This window comes from Podarcis vaucheri, assembly GCF_965113315.1.
Source record: "Podarcis vaucheri genome assembly, chromosome: 11".
NCBI lineage: Eukaryota > Metazoa > Chordata > Lepidosauria > Squamata > Lacertidae > Podarcis > Podarcis vaucheri.
In genome coordinates, this window is record NC_138749.1 from 20307314 (window position 1) to 20333234 (window position 25921).

The following is a 25921-nucleotide window of genomic DNA, read 5'->3' on the forward strand; positions in this document are numbered from 1 at the left end:
AAATGTCTTCAGCCAGCCCTGAACCAATCTCATCCGCACCATACATCAAAAACACTATTATCCCACTTTGCTAGTCATGAAGAATCCCAGGAACTGTAGTTTTCTAAGGGCGCTGGCAGTCGCAGCTCTATGGGGCCAGTGCCCTTAACTACAGTTCCCTGGGTTGTCCATGACTGTTAAAGTAGCATCACAGTGCTTTAAATGTATCATGTGTTGTGACTTCACTTCTTGGGTGAAATTTGAAGCCCCACCCCTGTGTTGAGAAGTGAGGTGGCTTCACAGCCCGTGAATGAGGAGCTAAGGTTGGTGTTTTGATTAAGGCCACTTTAAAACCGTACCTTTAAACCACTGTGATGCCACTTTAGACAGCCATGGCTTTCCCAAAAGAATTCTGGGAACGGAACTGCAGGTTGCTGAGAGTTGTTAGGAGGAGTTGTTAGGAGAGTTGTTCATAAGATAGTCTGGCAAACTGTAGCTCTGTGAAAGGAACAGGACCCCCCTAACAACTGTCATTGCTTTAGATGTAGCCTTGATTATCCAATAAGTATCTCCTGCAATGTACCTTGTTACACTACCAAATACATAGACTTCCCTCTTCCATCTCCACTGAATACTGAAATCTAAGATGGCACCCATATTTGTATGAGGACTCTGGGTAAAAAGCGGGTGAGATAGGAAAGATATATTCAAGAGCGCCCTCTGAACTGATCTCAAAGACTGCAGTAAACGTTTGCTGGTTGCTAAAGCCCAAACTTTGGAAGTAATTCATTGGCCAGCACCGGGGTGGGGTGATGACTTCCAATCTCGGGTTTTCCCCTAGCAGAACTTAAACCCTTGCCGAATGCTTTTGTTGAGTTAGTGCTTTCATTTGTCGTTGAAACAACTGGTTTTCTATGGTATCTCCAAGATAATAATTCACCCTCATGGTCACTTGGCACAACTATGGATGGTAAATAGTAGAGAATGGTCGAGGAGACCATGCTCAGGGTGACTCCTGATTAGAATTCGGTTCAAAGCCAAGAACGAATTGGGCTCACAGTAGAAATCTCAGATTACATTTTTACTAGAGAAGGCCTAGAGAAGGGGTGGGGATGGGGGTCACTTGATTTTCCACCAGGTAGCTCAAGTCCCTTAGGCTATCTGCCACTATGTGCAAGGCCTTAGCACAGTGCATTTCTCTCTGTTTGTTCTGGGCAGCGTTCTGGATTGTTAGGAACATCTTACCCCTAATCAGGCATTTACTGTGAAAGCACAAGGACACAGTAAGTTGCTACCAGACTACTATGTCATTAAGCTATTCTCTTATTAAGAACGTCATAAAATCAGAAGAGCCAAAGGCCCATCTAGTGCAGCTTCCTGGTCTCATATTGGTCAACTTCCGATAGTAAACCTGCAAGCAGGACTTGAGCTGCCATATTTGCAAAATATGAAAGTTGCTGATACCTTTTAGAGTTGCTACTGAATTTCCCCCAGTAAGAACTTTGGAGCAAAACTGCAGGCTTCTCCTCCTGATGAAACACCTGTTAGGGATTTGGATAGAAGACAAAACAGTATGAGGATTTTTTCTTTAATTAGCTGTTTCAAGTGCAGAATAATCAGAAGTGGAATGTCAATCTGGGATAGCTCTTGGGTCAGAACAAAGTGCACTAGCTGTTGGCTGAGTTTGAAACATACGTATGGAAAAGCAGTAGGTGCTGGCTCAGCCTAAGATAGTTATTCTTCCTGTTAGATTGTCACATTTGGTCCTTCTTTATATTTTTTTCCCTTGGTCTCCAACAGAAAAATACTAATAGAAATGTAGGAGGTGGTTTTGACTTTATGGGGTGTACCTAAATTTGGAATTAAAATCTTCTCCCCTGAAGCGCTTGCCGTCTCATTCAGTTTTGCGTCGCCTTGCATTTGCACCATCCATTTTTAATGCTTTTCCTCATCCATCATAAAATGGCCTCTAGGCTCTGCTGTTCCAAGAGAAGAGCAGTATAATGTCATCACGGCAGTATATGTGGTCCGAGAATACAATCAATACTTTAGCTTGGAGGCAGGGGGCGAAGAAATAAAACAAACATATAAAAATCATTTCCAGAAACCTTCCTATGGGAAGACTTACAGCAAACAAAGACCTGAACTTCATTGACTCCAGGATAGCTGCAACGTATAGATTAGAAATAGCTCCCTGTGTAACAACAAGAAAATCAGAATCTTCCCCAGTATCTATCTAGCATCTTAAGCATTGATTTTCCTGTTTTTGATGCTAGTACTTTTGCCCATTTTTGAACATATATTTCACAGTGCAGTACCTGTTGCACCGTGAAACTGTAGCTTTATGACCAATTTACCAGCAGGTCATGCTTAATTTCATTCACACTAGTGTGACACAATGAACATCATTGGACACATCATTACCTCCCACTGTTTACATGCATACATGTTTCTGTTCCCCCATGATTCATCCATGAAAACAACAGGAAAAATGGTATGCTGCCCCCAAAATGGTATGCTGTCATTTTAAATGGGTGAAACTCAATTTTTGCTAATTTCTTCAGTGAGGGGTCTTAAAAATATGTTTCTGGGTGTGAGGAATTCAAATCAGTTATTATTTTTGTGGTTGTACAACATCTAGCTTGGAAGTTTACGGTTGATGAAGAAGCACATAAACTGCTTTCAGTAAATGAAAAAATAATAATTTTACCCTCTGAAAATGTCAGGCAATGTTTAATAATAATAATAATAATAATAATAATAACTGCAAGTACTTGGCAATAATTTTTAATGGTTTCTATTCAATTTTACACACATTTTACTTATCAAGCAAAACTAAATCAAATTAATTTAACAAAAACATATTTTGAATTCCCAAGTCATGTTACAGCTTTTGAGTACCCCTCACTTTGAGAATTTGAAAGTTGAAAAACTCAACATGCCCTTGACACATGGTATACCACACCAAATTTTGTCACTTGATTCCTGCAATTTTCTGGATTAATGGGGTTGCAAATGGATTATTCCTGGAAACAATTTCATGGAAATGAGTGCTAGATGTCCACTAGATTCTGCTATGTTTCCATGACTGGCTTTCACCTTATGTGAAAACTCAGATATAATAAAGAAATTAAAGTTAGGGAAACAGAATAAACCGCTGTATGAATGCAGTATATAGCTATGCTGTCTTCTATAACCAAGCACTCTAGCTCACCCATCTTGGCTCAGAGGCTTCTAGCCTAAACACTTATACATGCTTTCCTAGAGCACTGAAAACCTGTCACAGAGAAAACTCAGCTAAAGCTCTCACTAATGAATCAAAGCCTTTTTTGCCAACCACGGTATGCAGCCACCATGACAACAGATGCTACTCAATAATTGCTTGCAGTTTTTGTAGTTCATAGGCCAGGATCCAAAGAAACAGGAAACTAATTCCATGAATCTTAAGGGTCTACTTTTATGAAACAGTAGCTTCCCACAACATGGGGCAAATTGATTTTGAAACAAAAGGGGAAAATGTCGAACAAATTCCTCACAGGCTAATTCAGGATCTTATACAAGCCCAAATTATGGCTGAAACATTTGCTCCTAAAATGTTTCCTAAGATCTCTCTTGCTGTTGTGTCTGGCTGGGAGAATATTCACTGAACTTTCTCTGAATATTTGTTGCCTGTGTCTGAAACCCAATTACCATCCCCTCCAGATGACCTGTCTGCTGTGCATTCATCCTGATATGTTTGCACATATTTGCAAGTGGGGCAGTTATGGCTTTGCCACTGCTTATTCACCATTCATTCCGGTGTTTGCTGGGCGGCTGTATGACATCACATCCAGCAACTGTTATCCTTTTCCTGTTCATTTCCCCAACACTTTCCTTGCTGCAAAAAGCACAGGGTTTTTAAAAAGTGTGCTTGATGTGCAGGAGCAACAAATCTACTTTAATTGCACACCCCAAATTTGCCGCATCTGCTTGAATCCCACCTGCAAAATAGCAGCAGTTTGTTTGATATCTATTTGTTGACTTCGCAAACTTCTGCCAGACTTGGTTAAATAAAATTGGTTTTGCAATCAGGTCATTCTGCTCCGAGGCAACCTCTCCATTTAAGGCTGCTTATTCCACACAAAGGCAAGTGTGGCAGGGTGGCACGATTTTGATCCAAAAGTCCTTTTTCAATATTTACTTGCGTTCTTTAACTTCTAAAGAATAACTAGTTGTATGTGACCTTGAAATGGATTAGCAATTTTGTCTCTGAAAGTCGGGCTTCAAGCAGCAACAATATGAAAAGAAGCAGACAGCAGTGTGGGTGGGTTACACAACACTGATTACAACGTCACCTTGTCATGTCCGGGAGAAGAGTTTTAGCCCAGTCCTCTCTTTGACAGGTTCTCTACTCTTAGGAATGTATCTGTGTAGCATTTTGGGGTAAGGAGCAGCATCATACCCCCTATAGCAGGTGTCAGGAAACTTTTTCAGCAGGGGTTCGGTCCACTGTCCCTCAGACCTTGGGGGGGCGGACTATTTTTTTTTGGGGGGGGGAATGAACGAATTCCTATGCCCCACAAATAACCCAGAGATGCATTTTAAATAAAAGGACACATTCTACTCAGGTAAAAACATGCTGATTTCCGGACCGTCTGCGGGCTGGATTTAGAACGCAATTGGGCCGGATCCGGCCCCCAGGCCTTAATTTGCCCACCCATGCTCTATAGTCTTAAGTGGTACAGTCTAGTCACAGGCAACCTCACCTACTGATACCACATTTGGGTATCATTTTGATTCCCCTCATTGAGGCTCTGAAAGTAGTATAGTATTGTCCTCACACTTACTCTGTTTTAGCTAAAGAATCCTTGTTTGTTTTTATGCTCATTTTATGCCCTGCTCCTCAATACAAATACATTATCAACTATCAATAAAGATAGAGTATAACACAGCAGCTACTAATCCAGATCTTTTAAAAATGCCGTTTAAAATTTGCAATGACAATTTATTTATGTTAGTGGTTCCCAACCTTTTTTTGGCCATGCCCCACCTAAGCATCTCTAAAATCCTGATGCCCCACCCCGCATGACATATACAGTAATTCTTATTACAGTAGTACCTCTGGTTACGGATGAAATCCATTCTGGAGGTCCCTTCGTAACTGGAAACTGTGCGTAACCTGTGCCCCACGTTGGGAACCATGGATTTATTTGCTTAAGAATTTATAAACCACTTTGCAAAAATAAACACATCTATTTCCCCCTCATGTTGGAAAGGCTGTAGAGGGATGGACTCCTTTTTTCAAGTTTGGAAGGGCTGTAAGATAGTCTATTCAGTCTGGGATAAGATCTTCCGTCCAATCATCAATATTATGGAATATTATGCCCAGTTGAGCCCTGGCACTGTTATCACTAGACCTAAACTTAAATGTTAATCTTAAATCTAAGGTCCTAGTTTGTTTACTGCTAATAGTAACAAAACAAACCCCTGTGTTGCAAAGAGAACGTCAGCAATGTCTAGGCAACACAATGACCATGTACATACGGAATAAACAATCTTTATAGAATTCCTTCAAACCATAACAAGTACTGTTGTAAATAAAAATATGCCCTTTTCCCTTATGGAGTATCCAAGAGCCCATATAGAGTCCTTACATAGGTTCCCTATTGGTAGGAGAAAATAACAGAGGCCAACCAGAGAATATTGAGAAGCAAAGCAGCTAGTAAGCTTGATCTTTATTAAAGCTGTTGCAGCAGGGTGCTCCCCTCACACGCAGGAGAGGAAGAGGACCCACAAAATTGCTGTGCCAGGGCTTATAAAGACTTTTGAAATTCCCATCCTCTAGATCAAGACCACCCCCAGAAACATTATGCATACATCACAGAAGGGGTGTAACCTAAGACCACCCCTCAGATACATCCCACCTACATCACAGAAATTTTAATATTGTTTTCCTCCTGTTGTTGTTTATCTCCTGTCTAGCAGGTTACTTGATTGGATTTCCTGGGGAGCCTGGCCATTCTTTTGTAGTGGTAAAATACTTAGTTCCTGGGCCAGGTCACAGGCTCACACCTTATTCAAACAGACATATCCTTGAGACAGGATTTGTGAGGAAAGAGACAATGGGGAGGCTTTTCCAGTTTAACCTTGCAGAGAAAGGATTTGGTCAGTTTAGGAATCAAAATGGTTCCAGGTCGGTCTTCCTGTGTTGATCTATGTATGTGCAGTTATGAACATTACCATATATCTAAGACCATAAAATTCCTATCACAGTACAAAATGAAATCTTTAGTTGAGATTGTTTCTTGAGTATGTACATGGTCATCATGTTGCGTAGACATTGCTGATGTTTTCTGCTAATGGCGGCTTGCTCAGCAATTGCCCAGCAATGGGGAAATACTACTGAAGTCCCAGTTGAAATCTGGATAAACAATATTTGAGGGATACTGCACTTTCAGAACACCTCACCTGCCATAAGAAGGTAACCAAAGGTACCTCAGAGAAGTGAAAATTTTGGTGAAATGGATTCCCTTTTTTTCTCTTTGATAAATGAAAAGGAAAATACCCTTCGTTCACCCTCCACACAGGAAGGTGTGTGCAGAAGATATAATACTTTACAATGGAGTCTAACAATATTATCAGATAAGTATTGTCTGAATGCTTTACGAGATTATCCTACTGGACATATTTTTTGCTACTGATGCTTTTTTATTGCAACTGTTAAAATGACAATAAAATTTTATTTGTGAGGGAGGGAAATATCTTGCCTTGGGTGTCTCCTGCTGGGTCCCTGACAGGGGGGGGGAGACTCCTAGCAGCCATTGACTGTTGCTAGGGTATTAAATAGGGCCTTCCGGTAATAAATTAGAAAGATAAGACTTGCCCAGAAGGAAGAAAGCCACCTTTATTGACTGAGAGAGCCACAGCACACAGGAGAGGAGATTGTAACAAAGAGTGATTCTTTTCACTCAGATAACAGCTTCCTACTTGGATGTTTTCATGGTGTTCCCTCCACAACCACCCAATTTGCTTGTGATTTTACCTGCCTCCGCTTATGTTTTTCAGCTACTGCTATGTCGCCTGGGAGGCTGGCATTTGCAGAAGGAGCGCTGAGAGCAGGATGTGCAGTGAATTGTTGACATTCTGCTGCAAATGTCCCTTTGCCCACCCCCCACCCCCTCCGACATCACGCATCCTGCACATAATCAAACTAGTCGCAGGCTGGGAGCCAACTCATGCAGACTTTTTGAGCACTCTTGCTACAGCTGCCACGTCCTCAGTGATCATGTGAGAAGACCTTCTATATTCATTTCGGTCCCACTGTCACTTGCTTTCACAGTCAGCATTTAAAATGGAAAAGCCACACTGCATATGCTCAGATACACTCTCCTCGGGCCATAACCCTCATTAGCCACACTCCCAGGGCACATCCCACACCAGCGCTCCTTGAGCGCTGTTGTCTGGGTAGAACTCATTCTACTGGGTAGAACCCTGAACTCTCTTAAGATTACAAAGACAATATTTACATTTCTTGATACGCCCACTTTGTCTCTGGCCTCAACCACCACTGGCATTGGTCCCCCAAATGTTTCCCAGATGGGAATGGAACGGGTTCCCCATCTCTACTGTAAGCCACTTCAGAACCTTTATAATATAATTAAATTGACAGTGACATGCAACAATACATTATTAGATTAAACGTCCTGCCTGCTAACTAACTGGCTTTACATATTCTCGGTAGTATTTCTCAATTCCCAATTTGCAAGAAAGACAATATTCCATTGGGCCTGCTATGGGAATGTTGAGGGTGGCAGCAGAGGATATATTGTTTATTAATATCCTTCCTAACTTGCGCTAGCAAGTTTCTTCACTTAGCAGAGTGTATTTCCCTTCTTACGCAGCAGACAGCTGGTTGCAAACTCGTGTGAGCTTCTTAAGACAATAAGCAATTCAATCTGGCCTGTCCAAATTGAGATATGTTCTAATATTCCTGGTAAGACCCCTTTGGAATCCCTCCTAAAAGAATAAAGACACCACAGTCTTTTTCATAAGTAACAAAAAGTAGTTTTACTCGCGATCAGGCAGAGCACAGTGTGATCCCTGAAGGCAGGCTTTAGGCTTAAAGTTACAAACATGTACAAAAAGGTTTACCCCATATGGGAGATAAACTGGGGAACTGCTGTGGCAGCCAGCAGTCCAGTCCAGGTGATACAGGAAGCTGACAGGGCAAACAGGAAGGTTGAAAAGAGGAAGGTAGCAGCGTGACTTGGCCTTTTACCAGGTCCGGAAAGGTCACGCCCACCTACTAGTCACATGCAAGGAAGGATGCTCCAGGCCAGGAGGAACAGGAAGTTTCGACTGCCTGGCCCAAACATTCCCTTGCATGTCCACTCTAGCAAAACAAGGAATGTTGTACTTGACTGCTCCCAGTGGATTACATCCCACACCTGCTTTAGAACCTCAGACATGGCATGAACTCGTAAATTGCTTCTCCAGAAACTAAAGTATAAGTTGTTAGAAACAGCAAGCTGAGAAACTTAATAAGCACTCAGCTGGAGAAGCAGAAACTTCTTCCTTCATTCACAAAACCATCACAGGGCTCTTTCAAGATTTACAGAGGAGGAACCCAGTTCTGAGCAATATTTTTAAGAACTGCATGTAGATCACTCATGTGTAATAAAAACATACAACTGATTCCCTTTATGGATATTGCCTCCCTCCCACAAAATATGCTTTTGCTAACATGGAAGTGTGATAATGGGGAAAAACTACATCTGCTGAGGTTCTTGTATTAGAAGAACAATGCTATCTTTTAAAAGATGATGCATACACTATGTATTGTAGGATCCATTTTACCTAGATGGCAGGAAACAGTCAGTTTCTCCTTTAAGATGGCGCTTTCCATTGGCAGTTTTTCATACTTGCCTTAATATTTTTTTCTAATAGAAAACCACTGCTGCCTGATCAATCAGGTGCACATTCTTCATTGAATAAAAGTGTTTTTAACAGATTAATTGACTTTAATCCAAGACATACCGACCACTCCTCTTCAAAGAAGCTGGAATACAAATATTCTGTGGATTTGTTGTCTGAGTGCTCAAGATATTCGTATATTCCATGATGTCACAACAACTCAGCCAATTAGCAACAGAGGTTTTATACAACATAGATAAATGAGTAGGTGGAATGGCCACAGATGGACTCTCTTCTGGGAGGAACAACTGGTCCCAAGCCCACTTAGGCCAAAGTTTCTATAAGTTTCCCAGAGCAATGGCCACTGGGATCAATTTGAACTTCGCAGAGACAGAACTACGGCTGCTATCCTATGCAAAGTTATTTAGGATTGAACCTCACTAAACTGAAGCCCTCTTTTTGTGTTCAGAAGAAAAGGCTTAAAGTGAAGCTCATCCCATTGCCCCTGTGAGCTCTGGCTACTTTCCTGACCTTTGCACACTGGGCAGTGCGCTGAAGGGGATTTCAGTTGAGCAATGTTAGAATTTGGAACCCAGTGCAATAAGGTTTACTGACTGAAGGAGCAACATGGTTAGAATCTCCCTGGAGATGTCTGAATAAATGCCACAGGGCAGCACCCATAGAGACTATCGGGTTAGGGGGTGAGCATGTCACACTGCGTCCCCTACCTATATTCAGCCCTCATGCAATATTTTGAATGCTGGAAGAGAGCTTTAGTGGGACTTGCTGCTGAGTTAACCAATGTAGGATTGGGTGGCTAGTCAATTTATTTTCTCTCTGTTTTATAGTAATGATTTTAAAAAATGTATTATTCATACCCTGCCCATCTGGCTGGGTTTCCCCAGCCACTCTGGGTGGCTTCCAGCACATATAAAAGCATAATAAAATGACAAACATTAAAAATTTCCCAATACTTCTCATTCTTCCAGTGTTAGATTCAGCTCTTCAGATTTCTGCAGCCATTTGCATTAAAAAAATCCTCATCAATATTCTTCAGCATTTTAGTGTGGATAAACACATTTTTAGATGCACTTTTGATTAATGTACACATTTTTGTAACCAATTTTTCTTATTATAACTCATTTTAGTATCCCACATTCATTTTAGGCACATTTTCTAGAATATATGCATTTTTGTAAACATTGTTAGTTGGAGAACGACACTGCAAGTATGAATTTTGAAGGATGGTTTTGGTTTGGTTCTCATATTGCTTCAGAAAGTGCAAGTTTGATAGATTCTCTTCCCCTACCCTTAGTGATCAATTATCTAAAGCATGGATGTTCCAATCCTTTCCAATTCTGTGCCTCTAGTAGGAGTGCTACTACTAAAAGGAAAGGAATTACTAAAATATAAAAGTTTAAAAAAGGAAAAAGGAAATAGGAAATACATTGGTGTCTCTCTCATCGGACACAGAATGTATGGCCTATTCCTATATCAGAAAAATTAACAGAGAGATTACATGCATTGAATAAAAGAAATGATGTAGACGATTTTGTTGAAATTTGGCATCCTTTTATAAAATACCATATTTTTCGCTCTATAGGACACACTTTTCCCCCTCCAAAAATTAAGGGGAAATGTTTGTGTGTCCTATGGAGCGAATGCAGGCTCCTTGGCTTCAGTGAAAGCAATGCGAAGCCTCCAAAGCGCAGAGGGAGCGCTCCCTCCTTGCTCCGGAGGCTACGCGTTGCTTTCGCTGAAGACTGGAGAGTGAGAGGGGTCAGTGAGCACCGACCCGTCTCGCTCTCCAGGCTTCAGGGATAGCCGCCCGAAGCCTTTGGAGCGCAGCGCGAGGTCCCGCTGCACTCCAAAGGCTTCAGGCAGCTATCCCTGAAGCCTTTGGAGCACAGCAGGAACTCGCGCTGTGCTCCAAAGGCTTTGGGTTCCTTTTGCTGAAGCCAGGAGAGCAACTCTCCTGGCTTCAGCAGAGAGGGAGAGCTGCGCAGCGCCCCTTCAGCAGAGCGGGAGGAGAAATGGAAGGGGCTCCGTTTCTCCTGCCGCTTCGCTGAAGGGGCGCTGAGCAGAGAGGGGGAGAATTTTTTTTCTTTGTTCTCCTCTAAAACAAGGTGCGTCTTACGGTTGGGTGCATCCTATAGAGCGAAAAATACGGTGGTTTATTGATAATCCTGAAGAATGGCAACTACTGAAATCACAGACTAGACTTTAGCAAACTTAACTAGATTGATCTGTCCTTGAGCGGAAAGTGTGGGGGCGAATTGGGATTTCAGTTTTGTATCCTTTTCTCTCTTTTGTGAAGGAAAATCAATAAAACTATATATTAAAGAGAGAGAGAATATTCTAAAGCATGCCCCTCGAAATGATTATTTTAATCCATGCAGGTGATTGCAACAAGCAAAGCTGTGGCTGGTATTCCTTCTGTATTAATGACACTGAAAGAAAATTATGTCCTTGTAAGCATTGTTTTCACTTCTCTGTCCCTGACCATTGCAAAATAATGTGGTGGCTCTCAGGAATACGCCTTTTTTAAAGTACTTGCTTTGTCTGTGTCTTTTTCTTTCTTTCTTTTTAATCTACAGTGTTCCAGTTTTGAAGGACACTTTTTTCAGACACCTCGTACCTCTTAACAGTTTCTGTACATTCCCACAATAATCATGTTTTTCTTCCTTCCTTTAAAAACAAAGCACCGTTTTACATGCGTAATGTACATCCTCCAGCACGTACTACTAGTCAAAATGTGGTCAGGATGTGCATCTTATACGTGAATCTAGAGAGTGCCAAAGCAAGATAATTCCAAGGGCATTTCGGTCCCTAATCAATGTGCGGCAGAACTGAGACGAAGGAATGTTTCTGTTTTTCTATCTTCACCTTGCAATGGATAAGAGAATTTTACTGCAAAGCTTTATTGGGTCAATTAACCCTTTGGAAACCACACAGCAGATTACTTTTTTTTCTAATACTGTTTTTAAAAGGGTTGCTCATCTGCAGTACAGTTACACAAGGGATGGAGAATCTGCGGCCCGGCAGATGTTGTTGGGACTACAGCTTCCATCATCCCTAACCAGTGACTATGCTGGCTGAAGCTGCTAAGAGTCCCAACAAGTTTTACAGGCTGCAGGTTGCTCACTCTGGGATGCAACATATTTTATTTAGCTGCATTATTAAATGCATTGTAAGAGGAGTGGAAGAGCAAACATCTGGGTTTCCCCCAAGCCAGCTGTTGTGCCTGGATGGCTGCATAAGGACCTGCTTTCAGAGAGCCAGTTTGCTATCTTGACTTAGTCCCAAAGCAGAATCTGAGTGCAAGAGCACTCTCCCTGGTACATAGCCCTATGTCCATTTGTATAATTTAATAACCTAGTTTACGGTTACTTGTGGTGGTGCCTGGTGTTCTTTGGGCTGGAAGGCAGGGAGGCCAACAGTAGGTGGAGCCAGAGCTAATGACAGACTATGCCAGCTAACCCCACACTGCTTCTCTGTTTATTCCTGCCTCTCCTTCCCCTGCTGTTTCCCCTTTGCCTCGGTCTAGATTGCAAACCACTCAATGGTGCAGAGATCTCCCCTCTTTCTGCTTCTGTTGGTGCACAATGAATACAATGAAAGGACTGCATTTCTTACAACTCTTGGCACTGAGGATGTGGTAGCAGTGAAGCTGGCCACAGGTAAAGGAGCTTCTGAGGAATAACTGCAATATTGAAATCGGACTAGACACCTGTGTTTTCCAAAATCAACAAAAGCCAAGAATGGCATGAGCACAGAAATGTCCTGGAGGGCCACAGGTTTTCCCCTCCCTGATCTTTATACCTAGCAATCAGAGCAATGGTGTAATGGTTATGGTGCAGGACCTGGGGGTAAAGGTAAAGGGACCCCTGACCATTAGGTCCAGTCGTGGCCGACTCTGGGGTTGCGGCGCTCATCTTGCTTTATTGGCTGAGGGAGCTGGCATACAGCTTCCAGGTCATGTGGCCAGCGTGACAAAGCCACTTCTGGCAAACCAGAGCAGCGCACGGAAACACTGTTTACCTTCCCGCCGGAGCGGTACCTATTTATCTACTTGCACTTTGACGTCCTTTCGAACTGCTAGGTTGGCAGGAGCAGGGACCGAGCAACGGGAGCTCACCCCGTCGCGGGGATTCGAACCGCTGACCTTCTGATCGTCAAGTCCTAGGCTCTGTGGTTTAACCCACAGCGCCACCCACGTCCCAGGACCCGGGGGACCCGGGTTCAAATCCTCACTTGGCCATGAAGCTCACTTGGTGACTCTGGGTGACTGGGCTGTTCACTACCTCTTAGCCTAACCTGCACAGTTTCTGCAGCGTAGTGGTTTCTCATGCTTGCTTCACATGCAAAGGTCACTGGTTTATAAGTGGGGAGAAACATACGGAAAGGGACATAGCTCAGTGGCAGAGCATTTTCTGTGCATGCAGAAGGCACCAGGTTTGATGCCGGGAACCCTCAGGTTGGGCTGGGAGAGAGTCCCTGCCTGAAATCCTGGGCAGCCGCTGCCAGTCAGTGTGGACAAGTCTGCCCTAGATGGGCCAGCAGCCTGACTATGTACGAGGCAGCTTCGTTTGTATGTGTCTCCCTCACAGGGTTGCAGTGGTGATTCAATGCGGAGGAGGGAAACTATGTATACCACCTCGAGCTCCTTGAGGGATAAAACGCAATACATAAATAGTGCTATATCGGTGGCCCAAATGAAATGTAAAGAAACGGAGATGGGCAGGTCCTGCTTTCTGCCCCACATGGGACCGAAGATTCCAGCATTGTAGGGGTTGGACTAGTTGAATCTAGGCATCCCTTCCAACTCTGCAATTCTACGGCACCGAGTATATATTCCCACCCCTCTTAAAAAACAAAACTGTAAAACAAACTTGAATGTCCACCGTGGAGACCCTTCCTCGGTTCGGAATGGGAAAATACAAGCCCTGCAGTCGCGAAGTTCTCTCTCTAGGTGGAGCCCCGAAAAAAGAAAAGGGTGGGGAGGGCAGAGAAATTATTTTGGACGGGGGGGGATCCAGGCAAAAAAGAGACGCACCTCCTCCCGGGCTGGGCAGCAACCCGAGCTTGCCAGAACGCAGCGCTCGCCTCCTCCCTGCCTCGCAGCCAGCCCGCCCCCCCCCCCCGCTTCGCCCCTCCGCCCGGAGCAGAAAGTGCCGAGCAGATCCCTTCTTAAAAGAAGCCGCTCCCCTCGGCGGACATAAAGCCCGCCTCTCCCTCCAGGCGCAACTCTCTCCAGGAGAGCGACGCTTTCCAACTCTCCAACAGCAGCGGCGGCGGCTACGGCCATGGGAAGAAGGCGAGGCGGCGGCGGCGGAAGAAGAGGAGGGTGCCTTGGGGGCGACAAGTGAGATCGCGGCAGCCTGGGTCGGGGTACGCGCAGCCAGGGGCGTAGCTGTTTGTCTGCCCTGGCGAGAGCGCAGCGTCCACGAAGACAAGGGAGCGCGCTGGACTTCTGCGCCTCGTTGGCAAGGCAGGTAAAGGAGGGCGCACGAGGGGCGCATTCTTATTCTGGGGTTTCCTTCTCGTTTTCCCCCGTAGGGGGTCGACTTTCCCCGTCCTCCCTCAGCCCCCACGAGGGGCAAGTGGTAATCTGACCTCCGTCGTGGAAGCCTGGCCGAGGCTTGGAGGTTGGAGAGACTCTTTTCCTCTGCGCTCTCCGCCTCCGACGATCCCTGCGTTTCCAATCGCGCTCGCTCGCTGGAAGGCAAAGTTTCTTGAGTGCGCAGCGACTTCGCCTTGTCCCAGGTGAACGTGGAAACGAACGCCTGTTGATTGCAAACTTCGAGGAAGTTGGGGAGAGCGAAGGAACTGGCGGGCAGGATTCGCTTCCTCGGGCAATGGGAAGTTGGGTGTGTGTGTGTGTGTGTGTGTGTGTGTGCAAGGCCAGCTACTATAGGGAGAGGCACGGGTTGTTGTTTTTTGAGGGGGCGGTTGTTCTCAGTAGTTGAGAACTGTAGCAAGCGCCCCCTCCTTCTGAAAGAAAGAGGCGCCCTTTTCCTCCCAGCTTTGACAGCTTGAAGCGAGGTCGATGCCGACTGTTAGGTGGAAATAGAGGTTTCTTTCTGGTGGAACACTCCCCCCCCCCAAAGCCGTGTCACGTCTGTTGCAACAGGAACAACAAAGGTCTCGTGGCACCTCTTAAGACGTAACATATTTCTGACGGCGGAATCTTTTTGTGGACTACAGCTTGTCTCAGGACTCTTTGATTAGTCCACGGAAGTTTATACCGTCAAAAATGCGGTAGTAGTCCTTAAAGTGCCACAAGTCTCTTCGCGGTGGTTGTTTGTTTGGTTGGTTTTTCTCCTTGACTTCTACTTTTGTCTGCTTGCTTGTTTAGGCTCGGGGTGTTGCTTGCTGTTGTAATCCAGAAGAGCTATTGCAACAAAGGTAGATTTCGATGGGGATGCTTCGTTGCATGGCTAACGAGGGCTTTTTCACTTTTAGACCAGTTTTTGACAAACTAGCTCACCTCACCTGTTGTTCTGGATGGGGTGGGATTTATTGCACCTGATATGAAACTGGCGTCCCTCCGCCAACTTTATATGAATTCTTGCCCGCTCTCATCTGCCCCAAATTCAACACACTCTTGTCCCAGCTCTCCATAAGAACACAGAATGCCAAGCCTAGCAGAACAGTACCCTTGCAGAATTTGCCCAAGGAGGAAATATCCTTGCAGCTCAACCCAATCCATGTTTCCTTGAATACAGTATCATAGAATCATAGAGTTGGGAGGGACACAGAAGGCCATCTAGTCCAAGCGCCTGCAATACAGGACTCTTTTGCGCATCATGGGGCTCAAACCCACGACCTTGAAATGAAGAGTCTCATGCTCTAAGCGGCTGAGCTGTCTGCTCCGTGTTCAGTGAGGCTAAGTAAAAGTGCATAGAATCACAGCTTTAATATCCTCTGTCAGCTCCAATAAAATGTTGAATACTGATGTTAGCTAGAATGGTATAGCTGCCTGCTTAATTACAGTCTTTCTATCCAGGCATTGTGTCGTTAAGGGTATTCATTTACTCGGCGCTATTAAAGATTCCCCAGGTAAACTCAAATTAAGTTTCATTGACGGGCTTACAGATTGCATTGATAGGTAATTGATATGCAGTTGCACTTTACCCACAATTACAATAATTACTCTTGTCTGCTTTCGCACAAATAAAGCTGGGAGGTCACAATCCGGCTAAAGTTCAGCACCGCTGAGGCTGCAAGCCTGTTCACACTTACCTAGGAGTTAATGCCATTGAGCACAAGTGGGATTTGCTTCTGAAGAAATGCGAATGCGATTGTGCTGTTGTATAGTAGATTTCGATGGGATGGAGAGAAATAAGCATATAATTAAGGACACAATTATGCATATTGAACGCAGTTCGACTGAATGCGGTGGTAACTACTTCCACACAAATACAAATAGGTTTGTGGTCCATCAACAACAGTGGGGTTTTTGAAGTGCCTACCTTTGGTAGAATCGTGCCCATGAAGTCTTTTTAGATCACTGAGAAGGTGGATTTCCCCCCTCTACTCAAGATGGTTTATATAAAATGGAAGATCAAGCCTCTTAAGTCAGCCTTTACAGCACCTGCTCCTGCCCTCTGCAGACATTCCGTCCCCAGCACAGGGGGCTGTGCGAATAACAAAAGGATGAGGGACGGGGGCAACAGGCACTTCCCCTTGGGCAATGTGTAATTGTGTAGTGAATAATCATGAAGGGAACCTTCGCGCAGAGCTATGGTGAGATAAGGAATGGAAGGTTAAGTTACACAGATTTCTGAACCTGGATTCAAAAAGATTTTCTGTGAGTCCACCAGCATTCTGATCTGTGTACACACATTCCTGTTTACTCTGGCTCCAGTGCACTCCCACTGCTGGTGTTCAAAGCAGAGCACATGTTAGATTAGGGCGTGTTGAATTTTCCAGCTCTCAGCCTCCCAAAATGAGGGGGTGGGTGGGCTCAAAAGTTGTGACATTAGTTGGGAATTCAAAAGATGTTTTGGTTAAATTAAAAAAAAAAGTTTTACTTGGTAGATAAAACCTGTGTACAATTTCATAGAAATAATTAAAAATGATTGTTGAAGTACTTGCAGTTCTGTATCTATGTTATTTATTTATCTGCTTACTATTTAGCATTATAGTATTTAGCATTATGACATTTTCAGATGGTAAAATTAAAATGTGTTGGTTTTTCCGAAAGGATCTTCCGTGCTTCTTCATCACTTAGCAAGCTAAACGTTGTCCAGTCACAAAAATAGAAGCAGATTTGAATTCCTCACACACAAAAACATATTTTTAAGACCCCCTCACTGAAGAATTTTGCAAACATTAACTTTCACCCCCTAAAATGGAATGCCAATCCATATGTATCCTGTTGTTCCTTGTGAAATACTGCTGTTCGATGAGTTTTCCTGCAAACCAGCTTCTACAGTGGTACCCCGCAAGACGAACGCCTTGGAAGACGAAAAACTCGCTAGACGAAGGAGTTTTTCGTTTTCTTAGCCGTTTCACAAGACGTATTTCCCTATGGGCTTGCTTCGCAAAACGAAGCTTGCCCCGCAAGCTCCGGGGATAGCGGGGAAGCGCAGCGCGTCTTCCCCGCTGACCCCGGACCTCTTTTGAAGCAAGGGGCGGTGGGGAGAAGATCGCTTCTCCCCGTTGCCAGCCCCGCAATCTCCGGGGAACCAAGGGGCGGCAACGGGGTGAAGCGATTCTCCCCGCTGCCCCTTCCCTTGCTTTAAAACAGGTCTGGGGACAGAGGGGAAGGCACGCGGCGCTTCCCCTCTGTCCCCGGACGGTCTCCATAGGAACGCATTGATTGATTTTCAATGCATTCCTATGGGAAACTGTGCTTCGCAAGACGAGAAACTCGCAAGAAGAAAAAACTCGCGGAACGAATTAATTTCGTCTTGCGAGGCACCACTGTATCTGATTTGAAAATGTAAGCGGAGGCGTATACATTTGAGATACCTGCTGCACTGCACGTAGGACAGCACATTGGAGAAGCACCTGTATTAATCTACCTAGCATGTTACAAACGTACCACAGAATATTAAAAAAATCCAGAAGTAGAAAAATACCGTATTTTTTGCTCTATAAGACTCACTTTTTCCCTCCTAAAAAGTAAGGGGAAATGCGTGTGCGTCTTATGGAGCGAATGCAGGCTGCGCCGCTATTCCAGAAGCCAGAACAGCAAGAGGGATTGCTACTTTCACTGAACAGCGATCCCGTTCAGGCTTCTGAGATTCAGAATATTTTTTTCTTGTTTCCCTCCTCCCAAAACTAGGTGCGTCTTATGGTCTGGTGTGTCTTATAGAGTGAAAAATACGGTATATGTATACAAGCAGTTACCGTATTTTTTGCTCTATAAGACGCACTTTTTCCCTCCTAAAAAGTAAAGGGAAATGTGTGTGCTTCTTATGGAGCGAATGCAGGCTGCACAGCTATCCCAGAAGCCAGAACAGCGAGAGGGATCACTGCGCAGCACTCCTTCTCGCTGTTCTAGCTTCTGGGATAGCCACGCGAAGCCTCTTCAGGGCAGCAGGATGAAGGCTCCCCCTGCCCTGAAGAGGCTTCGCACGGCTATCCCAGAAGCCAGAACAGTGAGAGAGATCGCTGTGTAGCGATCCCTCTTTCTGTTCTGGCTTCTGGGATTCAGAATATTTTTTTTCTTGTTTTCCTCCTCTAAAAACTAGGTGCATCTTATGGTCTGGTGCGTCTTATAGAGCGAAAAATACGGTAACTGTTACCTATTCATTAATCAATCAAGGAGGAAAGATGTACACTGTGTATAAAAAGTAAATGACCGAGCAGGAAAACAAAAGCAGAGCAAGGAAAATTTAACTGCACATCAGGGGTAACAGAACAGCACCCTGTGTGGCTGTCTAGACACTGCGCCTTTTAAGCACATTTGAAACACATTTCCCTCTCAAAGAATTCTGGGCACTGTAGTTTACTAAAGGTTGCTGGGAATTCTGACTCTGCGAGGGTTAAAATGCACTGCTCAGAATTCTTTGAGGGAAGTAATGTGCTTTGAATGCACTTTAAAATTATGGCGTGGGCACAGACTTTGGCCAAAGGCCCGCTGAAACAGGCTGGCTTTTAATAAGTGGTGAAGTGGAGGTTTCTTTGATATGCTCCTTTTAAAAAGTGAATATTTATTTATTTACTAAATTTATATCCCACAGGAGGCAAACAAGCACTGAAACAATAAAAAATTCTATAAAACAATTCCGATGACTGGGGGAAATCTTGGGTTAAAAGGCTTGTTGACAGAAGGCCTTCTTCAGTAGGTGCTGAAAAGATGGCGCCCGTCTAGTATTCAAGGGGAGGGAAATCTCAAGGGTAGGTGCCACCACAGTAAAGGGGCAATTCCTACATTATGCACAAGAAACCTCCTGATAAGATAGTATCAGCAGGAGGTCCTTGCCTGCAGAGCACTGGCATAGATTGGGAACATAAGGCATGATGGAAATTGTAGACAACAACATCAAGATGGCCACAGGTTCCCTGTCACATGTAACAAGCATAGCTGTCAACTTTTCCCTTTTCTTGCGAGGAATCCTATTCGGAATAAGGGAATTTCCCTTAAAAAGGGGGAAATGTTGACAGCTATGGTAACAAGCTCCCCAAAGATCTCAGTTTGTGTTCAGAACGCCAGGTTTCATAATCTTCTGTTTACAGAGGTTGGGTAAATTAGTACATGAAAGAAGAGAGAAGAAGGCATCTTCTGTTGAAACTTAAAATTTTTAAAGCTGCCCCACTGCCAAGATGTGTTGAAAATGTGGTGTGTGCCAACTCTGGGCTCGCTTAGCTCTGAGCATCCTTGTCTCTTCTAAATGTGAGGCTCTCTGAAATGAGGAAAACAGCCTATCCCTTGTAGCTGCAACTAGGCTTTCAAAGCTTTGCTTTGCTCCAGAAGATCTACACAAAGCACATTTTCAACCTGGGAGGGAGTATGAAACACCCACAGTTGTGAGCGGCAATGTAGCCAGAGAGCTCCTGACCACCTGGTGCTCAATGTCATAAAGAAATGTGGAGAAAGGGGTTTCTTTAAACCTCATTATTAAAGAAACAAACTCCACCAAATCTATTCATTTATTCATTTTCTGCATTTATATCCCATGTGCAGAAACCACCTTCTTGACCGTTGGGCCCACTATTGGACCATTCACCTCTTTCTTTCTTTTTTAGAAGATACAATTTATTAATTTTATAATAACAAAAAAACCCCATCACAATCAAGAATTTAAATCACACATCTTAATTGACTCCCCTCCACTCCCCCTCCTGGTTCCATTATTTTATACTTATTCATGCATGTCCATAAGGTCTTATATTCTTAGCAGTCCATTTTTAAAACCTTATTCATGTTGTTACAAGCGCCCTTTAAAAATTCAGATAATGTAAAACCTATACACAAAGCTTGCAAGATGTGCATTAAACCAGCCTTCCTCAACCTCGGCCCTCCAGATGTTTTTCAGACTACAATTCCCATCATCCCTGACCACTGGTCCTGCTAGCTAGGGATCATGGGAGTTGTAGGCCAAAAAACATCTGGAGGGCCATGATTGAGGAAGCCTGCATTAAACATTTCCCCCTTTTTTTAAAAAAAAAAACAAACAAAAAGGAGAGAGAAAAAATCAATGTCCTTTCTTTCTTGGGTTTCAAATTATCCAGTATGTCCTGCATAGTTCATTAGTTTGTTTTGCCAATCTTCCTTATCTTCTTTGGCGGTGGCTTCTTCCTTCTATGGGGATGGGCTGGTCTTGGCATCCACTCTCAGATACTGGAACAAAGTCCTTTGCACAGTAAATCCATTAAGTCCTTACCTTTCAGAACCATAGCTTCTAAGTCATTTTCAACATTCTCTTCAAATCTTTATATATCACTTCCCAGTCCTAGTTGCACCAACTCAATCCACGGGGCCTATCTTCACATGCAGGGAAAGTCCCTGACTCACCGAGGCTTTGAGACCCATCGGCTACCCTTACCTGGTTTAGCCAGCCATTCCCAGAATGTGGAGTTACGCGGGTGGTGCTATGGATTAAACCACAGAGCCTAGGGCTTGCTGATCAGAAGGTCAGCGGTTCGAATCTCCGCGACGGGGTGAGCTCCCGTTGCTCAGTCCTGCTCCTGCCCATCTAGCAGTTCGAAAGCACGTCAAAGTGCAAGTAGATAAATAGGTACCGCTCCGGCGGGAAGGTAAACGGTGTTTCCGTGCGCTGCTCTGGTTCGCCAGAAGCGGCTTAGTTATGCTGGCCACATGACCCGGAAGCTGTCTGCAGACAAACACCGGCTCCCTCAGCCAGTAAAGCGAGATGAGCGCCACAACCCCAGAGTCTTCCGTGACTGGACCTAATGGTCAGGGGTCCCTTTACCTTTACCCAGAATGTGGCGGCTATTGCATGCTGACTGCTTCTAGGAGCCACAGGTGAGAGCTGAGTGCAGGGTGTGGACAAACGACCCCAGAAGGAGCACGACATGCCCCCACCAAAGGTTTAATCTCCCCTAACTAGTGGCTAATAATGATAATAATAATAATAAGACACAACAGGTGTTGTTTTCTTTGTATGACTCGCTGCACTGTTAGTTGCACCTTGCTACTGTCTGGAAGTGCCGGAAAATAATTGCAATCCTGCTCCAAAGAACTGGCAGGCTGTTCAGGCATGTTACAAGGATATGTTATGTTTACTATACAATATAAACATACCTGTGCCTGCCTGCCTTCTGCCTCCTCCTGTCATTTCTTTCAGTAAATATTTCTTGGATGAAAAACAATGCCTTCTGAAATGGCACACAGTAGGACCCCATCCGGACTATACATTTAAAACAGTATCATACCACTTTAAACAGCCATGGCTTCCCCCAAAGGATCCTGGGAACTGTAGTTTGCTAAGGGTGCTGAGAGTTGTTAGGAAGCCCCTATTCCCCACTGTTTTATATCATTTTAGGGTGCTTTGTTGTTTTGCTGTGTTAATGCATTTTGTGTTGTTTTAAGTTGCCTTGAGGATAGGCTGCAATAACAAAAACTGTAAATGGCTGTTGTTGGTGGTTTTTAAATTGTAATTTGTGTTTGGGTCCTGGCTGGATTGCTTCATCGCAGCCACTTTTGATACTTTTGATAAACAATCATCCTGCCTGAATGGCAAGCCCCCAAAGGGGTAATTTAAACATGATCTTGTTTAGGCCTCAATTTTCTCATGCTTTCTGGCAAATAACTGTGTTTAGAATTGCAGGCTATGCCTGTTTACTGCTTTAAATGCAGCAAAATAAAAGATTTTTGTGGAATCTAGCACTGCTATTTTGTAGGAAACCTGCTGGGATAAATACATGGGTGAGCAGTTTATTCCAAAATTTAACTTTATTTTGATAATGGTGATTGAGAATTTTAAATTCCTTCTTAGGCTTCCCACCACAACATTCAACATTGCAGAGGATGCAAGTCTCGCCCAGCCCCCACAGCTAAGTGATGGTGCTGAATTAACTGTTGTGCAGAGTGGAGGACAATGCACAATCCCACCAAACAGCCCCCGTGATTATCTAATTACCTGTGGGGGGTGGTTTATTTCTAGCAAAGAAACTCAGGTTGCAATACTGGAAGTGTTGTTGTTTAGTCGTTTAGTCGTGTCCGACTCTTCGTGACCCCATGGACCAGAGCATGCCAGGCACTCCTGTCTTCCACTGCCTCCCGCAGTTTGGTCAGACTCATGATTGTAGCTTCGAGAACACTATCCAACCATCTTGTCCTCTGTCGTCCCCTTCTCCTTGTGTCCTCCATCTTTCCCAACATCAGGGTCTTTTCCAGGGAGTCTTCTCTTCTCATGAGGTGGCCAAAGTATTGGAGCCTCAGCTTCACGATCTGTCCTTCCAGTGAGCACTCAGGGCTGATTTCCTTAAGAATGGATATGTTTGATCTTCTTGCAGTCCATGGGACTCTCAAGAGTCTCCTATACTGGAAGTAAGCCCCATGAAACACAGTGGGACTTGTTTCTAAGTAAAACTTGCATCAGAATATTACTGATACTCAACATTCCTTCTTTGGTCACTGTCATGGGCTCCTTTAAATTTAATTTTGTCATGGCTGGTAGATTTTAGATTGGTAGACTTACTAGATTTCTGCAGAAATGGTAAATCTGAGTTTGATAGGAAAATAATACATGGCATTTTAACGAGTACAAAGTTGTGAGCAAACTACAGATGATGGACACACAAAAAGTTCAAATCAGTGTTTGAAATTCCCAAGGCACCAGGCATGTTCAGTTGTGACCACATGGAGATTTCTGGATGCCAGGTTGGTGCTTGACATCTCCATCTGGCTGGTCCCTTCAGCTTTCTTCAGCAGGTGAGCAGAGGAGCTTATTTATTGCATGTATATCCCACTTTTTCCTCCAAGGAGTACATTGTTCACCCCTGTACTCAATTAATCTCTCCAACAACCCTGCAAAGTAGAGTGCGAGGCTGTGACTGGCCCAAGTTCACCTAGTGAGTGGAGATTTGAACCCTGATCTCCCAGGTCCTAGTCCGACGCTCTAACCACTACACCACACTGGCTTCCTGGAGAACTTCTGCTATAGGACAGTTATATTAATTAAGTAGGTAAATAAATATGGGGAAAACAACGTGTCAGTGAGAGAAGGATCCGAGCTACTTTCCTTGAAGCTTGAATGTGGGTTTTATTATGGATTGTATAGTTGATGTTTGAATGTGTTGTAAACTACTTTGAGATTTTTTTCCTTTAAAATATAAATAGTTAATAAATAGTAATAAATAATAGCAATAGTAAGAATAATAGTTTTTTAAAAATTGGAAAAAGGTGCCTAGACATTCTGTTGTGGCAACTGTAACCTAGGTTTAAGGTCCCATTGGTCTATTAGCTTTATGTATGAATTTCTAACACTGGTTCACATTCACGAAAAGAAAAGAACCGCTCCGTTTATATATCCAAAGTATTTATCAAGATAGAATCCATAATATGTAAAAATGTATCTGTGGTGGAAGAAAGAATAGGTGGAAGAAAAGGGTGGAAAAAACAATAGTACTCGTATCAGCAGAGCTTTTATTTTCCTTTAAAGAACCACATGATGCTGACACAGAACTCCACATATACACTCTGCAAAAGAAGGAAAGAACGTTACCACCTTCTCACGCCCCACCTCTCTCCCTCCAACTTGAAATGCCTACAATAGCAATATCTCACACCAAATGTAACTGACCTGTAGAAAAGACAATGTGAACTGAAAACAGAGGTGCCATATGTATCTTTGTTGTCTGTGAAAATCTTTCAATACAAAACTTTTTTTTTAAAAAAAAAGAAGTCCAAATATGTCAGGAAAAAGCTTTCTGCTAATCAAGTAGAGTCCAAAGTATGCAGGCAAGATTAGCTTCCACCCAGTAATTGCATCATGCGGCTGCCAGGCTCTCCTGCTTAGAAGCTGGAAAGCTGCACCGTAAGAGGTTACTGGTACCAAACATCCCGTAGGCTTCCCTCTGCCTTCCTCCCTCTGCCTAGTGTCAGCTGTTTCCAGCCTCTTAAGCTTTGCACAGCGCACTGTATATGTATCTCTGACCCAGTAATAAGCTTGGCGTTCTTTGCATGGAAGATAAAATAGCAAAGATTTAAAGCTGAACTGGGAATGTGATGGCTCACCTTCTTTGCTGTATTCAACAGGAGTCTGAGCTGTAGGAGGTTTTAGTGCAGCTGACTCACAACTAAGTTAGCTTACTTCAGGCTGCAGGACACTAGAGTCAGCTGCGGATGCTCATACTTTGGGATTCATCGTAGAATGCATCAGAAAGAAGCTTCTTAGCATAGAATATATAGAATATGAAGCTTCCCCCCAAGCAGGGGGACCTTGTTAGGGTGCCAGGGGTAGGGCATCTGAAGGTTCTGGGTTCAATCCCTAGTATGTCCAGGGAGAGCCACTGCCAGATAGTCTGCATAGAATCTGTAAAGTAAAGGTAAAGGGACCCCTGACCATTAGGTCCAGTCATGGCTGACTCGGGGGTTGCGGCGCTCATCTTGCTTTATTGGCCGAGGGAGCAGGCGTACAGCTTCCAGGTCATGTGGCCAGCATGACTAAGCCACTTCTGACGAACCAGAGCAGCACATGGAAACGCCGTTTACCTTCCCGCTGGAGCGGTACCTATTTATCTACTTGCATTTTGACATGCTTTCGAACTGCTAGGTTGGTAGGAGCAGGGACTGAGCAACGGGAGCTCACCCCGTCGCGGGGATTCAAACCGCTGACCTTCTGATTGGCAACTCCTAGGCTCTGTGGTCTAACCCACAGCGCCACCCGCGTCCCATAGAATCTGTAGACAGAAGCTAATACTGAGCTAGACGTTCCGGGGTTTTTAATGAGTGGTTTGTAAGGAGTTATCCCATAAGGCAGCTTTAATAAAACAAACAAATGCTTTGATTTGGCATAGGATAGCTTCCTAACCCTGAGCCTGCCTCTGGCTGGCATGGATTGCAAAATCTGTATGCAAAAACCTGTGCAAGTGCACCACGACCGAAACTGCAGGTAGCACTAGCTGCATGATTAGCAATCACATCGTATTCTTTTAACAGAATGAAATACCAGTTGCTTGGAGGAGGTAGTCGTCTGCACTGCAGTGCTCAGGAAGGTGAAGTTTAAGCTTTGTCTTGCCGACTCTGATTTCAGTAAGGATTATCCTTCCACCTGGTGTGACAGTTACCGTTGAGATAAGGGGGGAAGCACTCTCTTTCCCCAGTTGTGTGCAATTTAGCAGAGGAGGTCTAAGGATGAGGAATGTTGCCTGCTTGGCCAGAACAGAAGCATCTCACTGCCCACAATGGCTACACCAGAGCCAGTGTTTATATCTGGTATGCAGGAATACCGCTTTCAGTTTTTTAGCCTACGATGCAGGGACTGTAAGCAGGATGGACAATGTACATCTGCAGCATAGCAAAATGTAGCTGTGCCTGTCCTTCGAGAGATCGTTTATTTGTGTTTGTGTGCTTTTTTAATCATCCCAGAGCAAACACAGTGTTACAAAGTTTTTGTTTGTGTGGTGT

General features: G+C 44.1%; 1 protein-coding gene and 1 long non-coding RNA gene across 4 annotated transcripts in view; one reads left to right on the plus strand and one right to left on the minus strand.

Moving 5' to 3' along the window:
- Nucleotides 1–463: 463 nt before the first annotated feature.
- LOC309514319 lies at nt 464–16625 on the minus strand. The gene is made up of 3 exons (XR_014211920.1): nt 16347–16625; nt 1444–1520; nt 464–477 (listed from the first exon to the last, which is right to left on the minus strand). It is a non-coding gene; the product is annotated as an uncharacterized lncRNA (long non-coding RNA).
- GHR (growth hormone receptor) overlaps nt 13753–25921 on the plus strand; it is a 107662-nt gene continuing 95493 nt past the window's right edge. For 2 of the 3 annotated variants that reach the window (XR_014224481.1, XM_082241891.1), the window contains exon 1: nt 13753–14362. Coding sequence is in view for 1 of the 3 variants with exons in the window: in XM_082241891.1 (XP_082098017.1) it covers nt 13768–14362 (595 nt within the window). In the remaining 2 variants the exon portion in view is untranslated. Of the gene's footprint in view, nt 14367–25921 lie in introns of all 3 variants that reach the window. The other variant, XM_082241892.1, reaches the window with a different exon arrangement.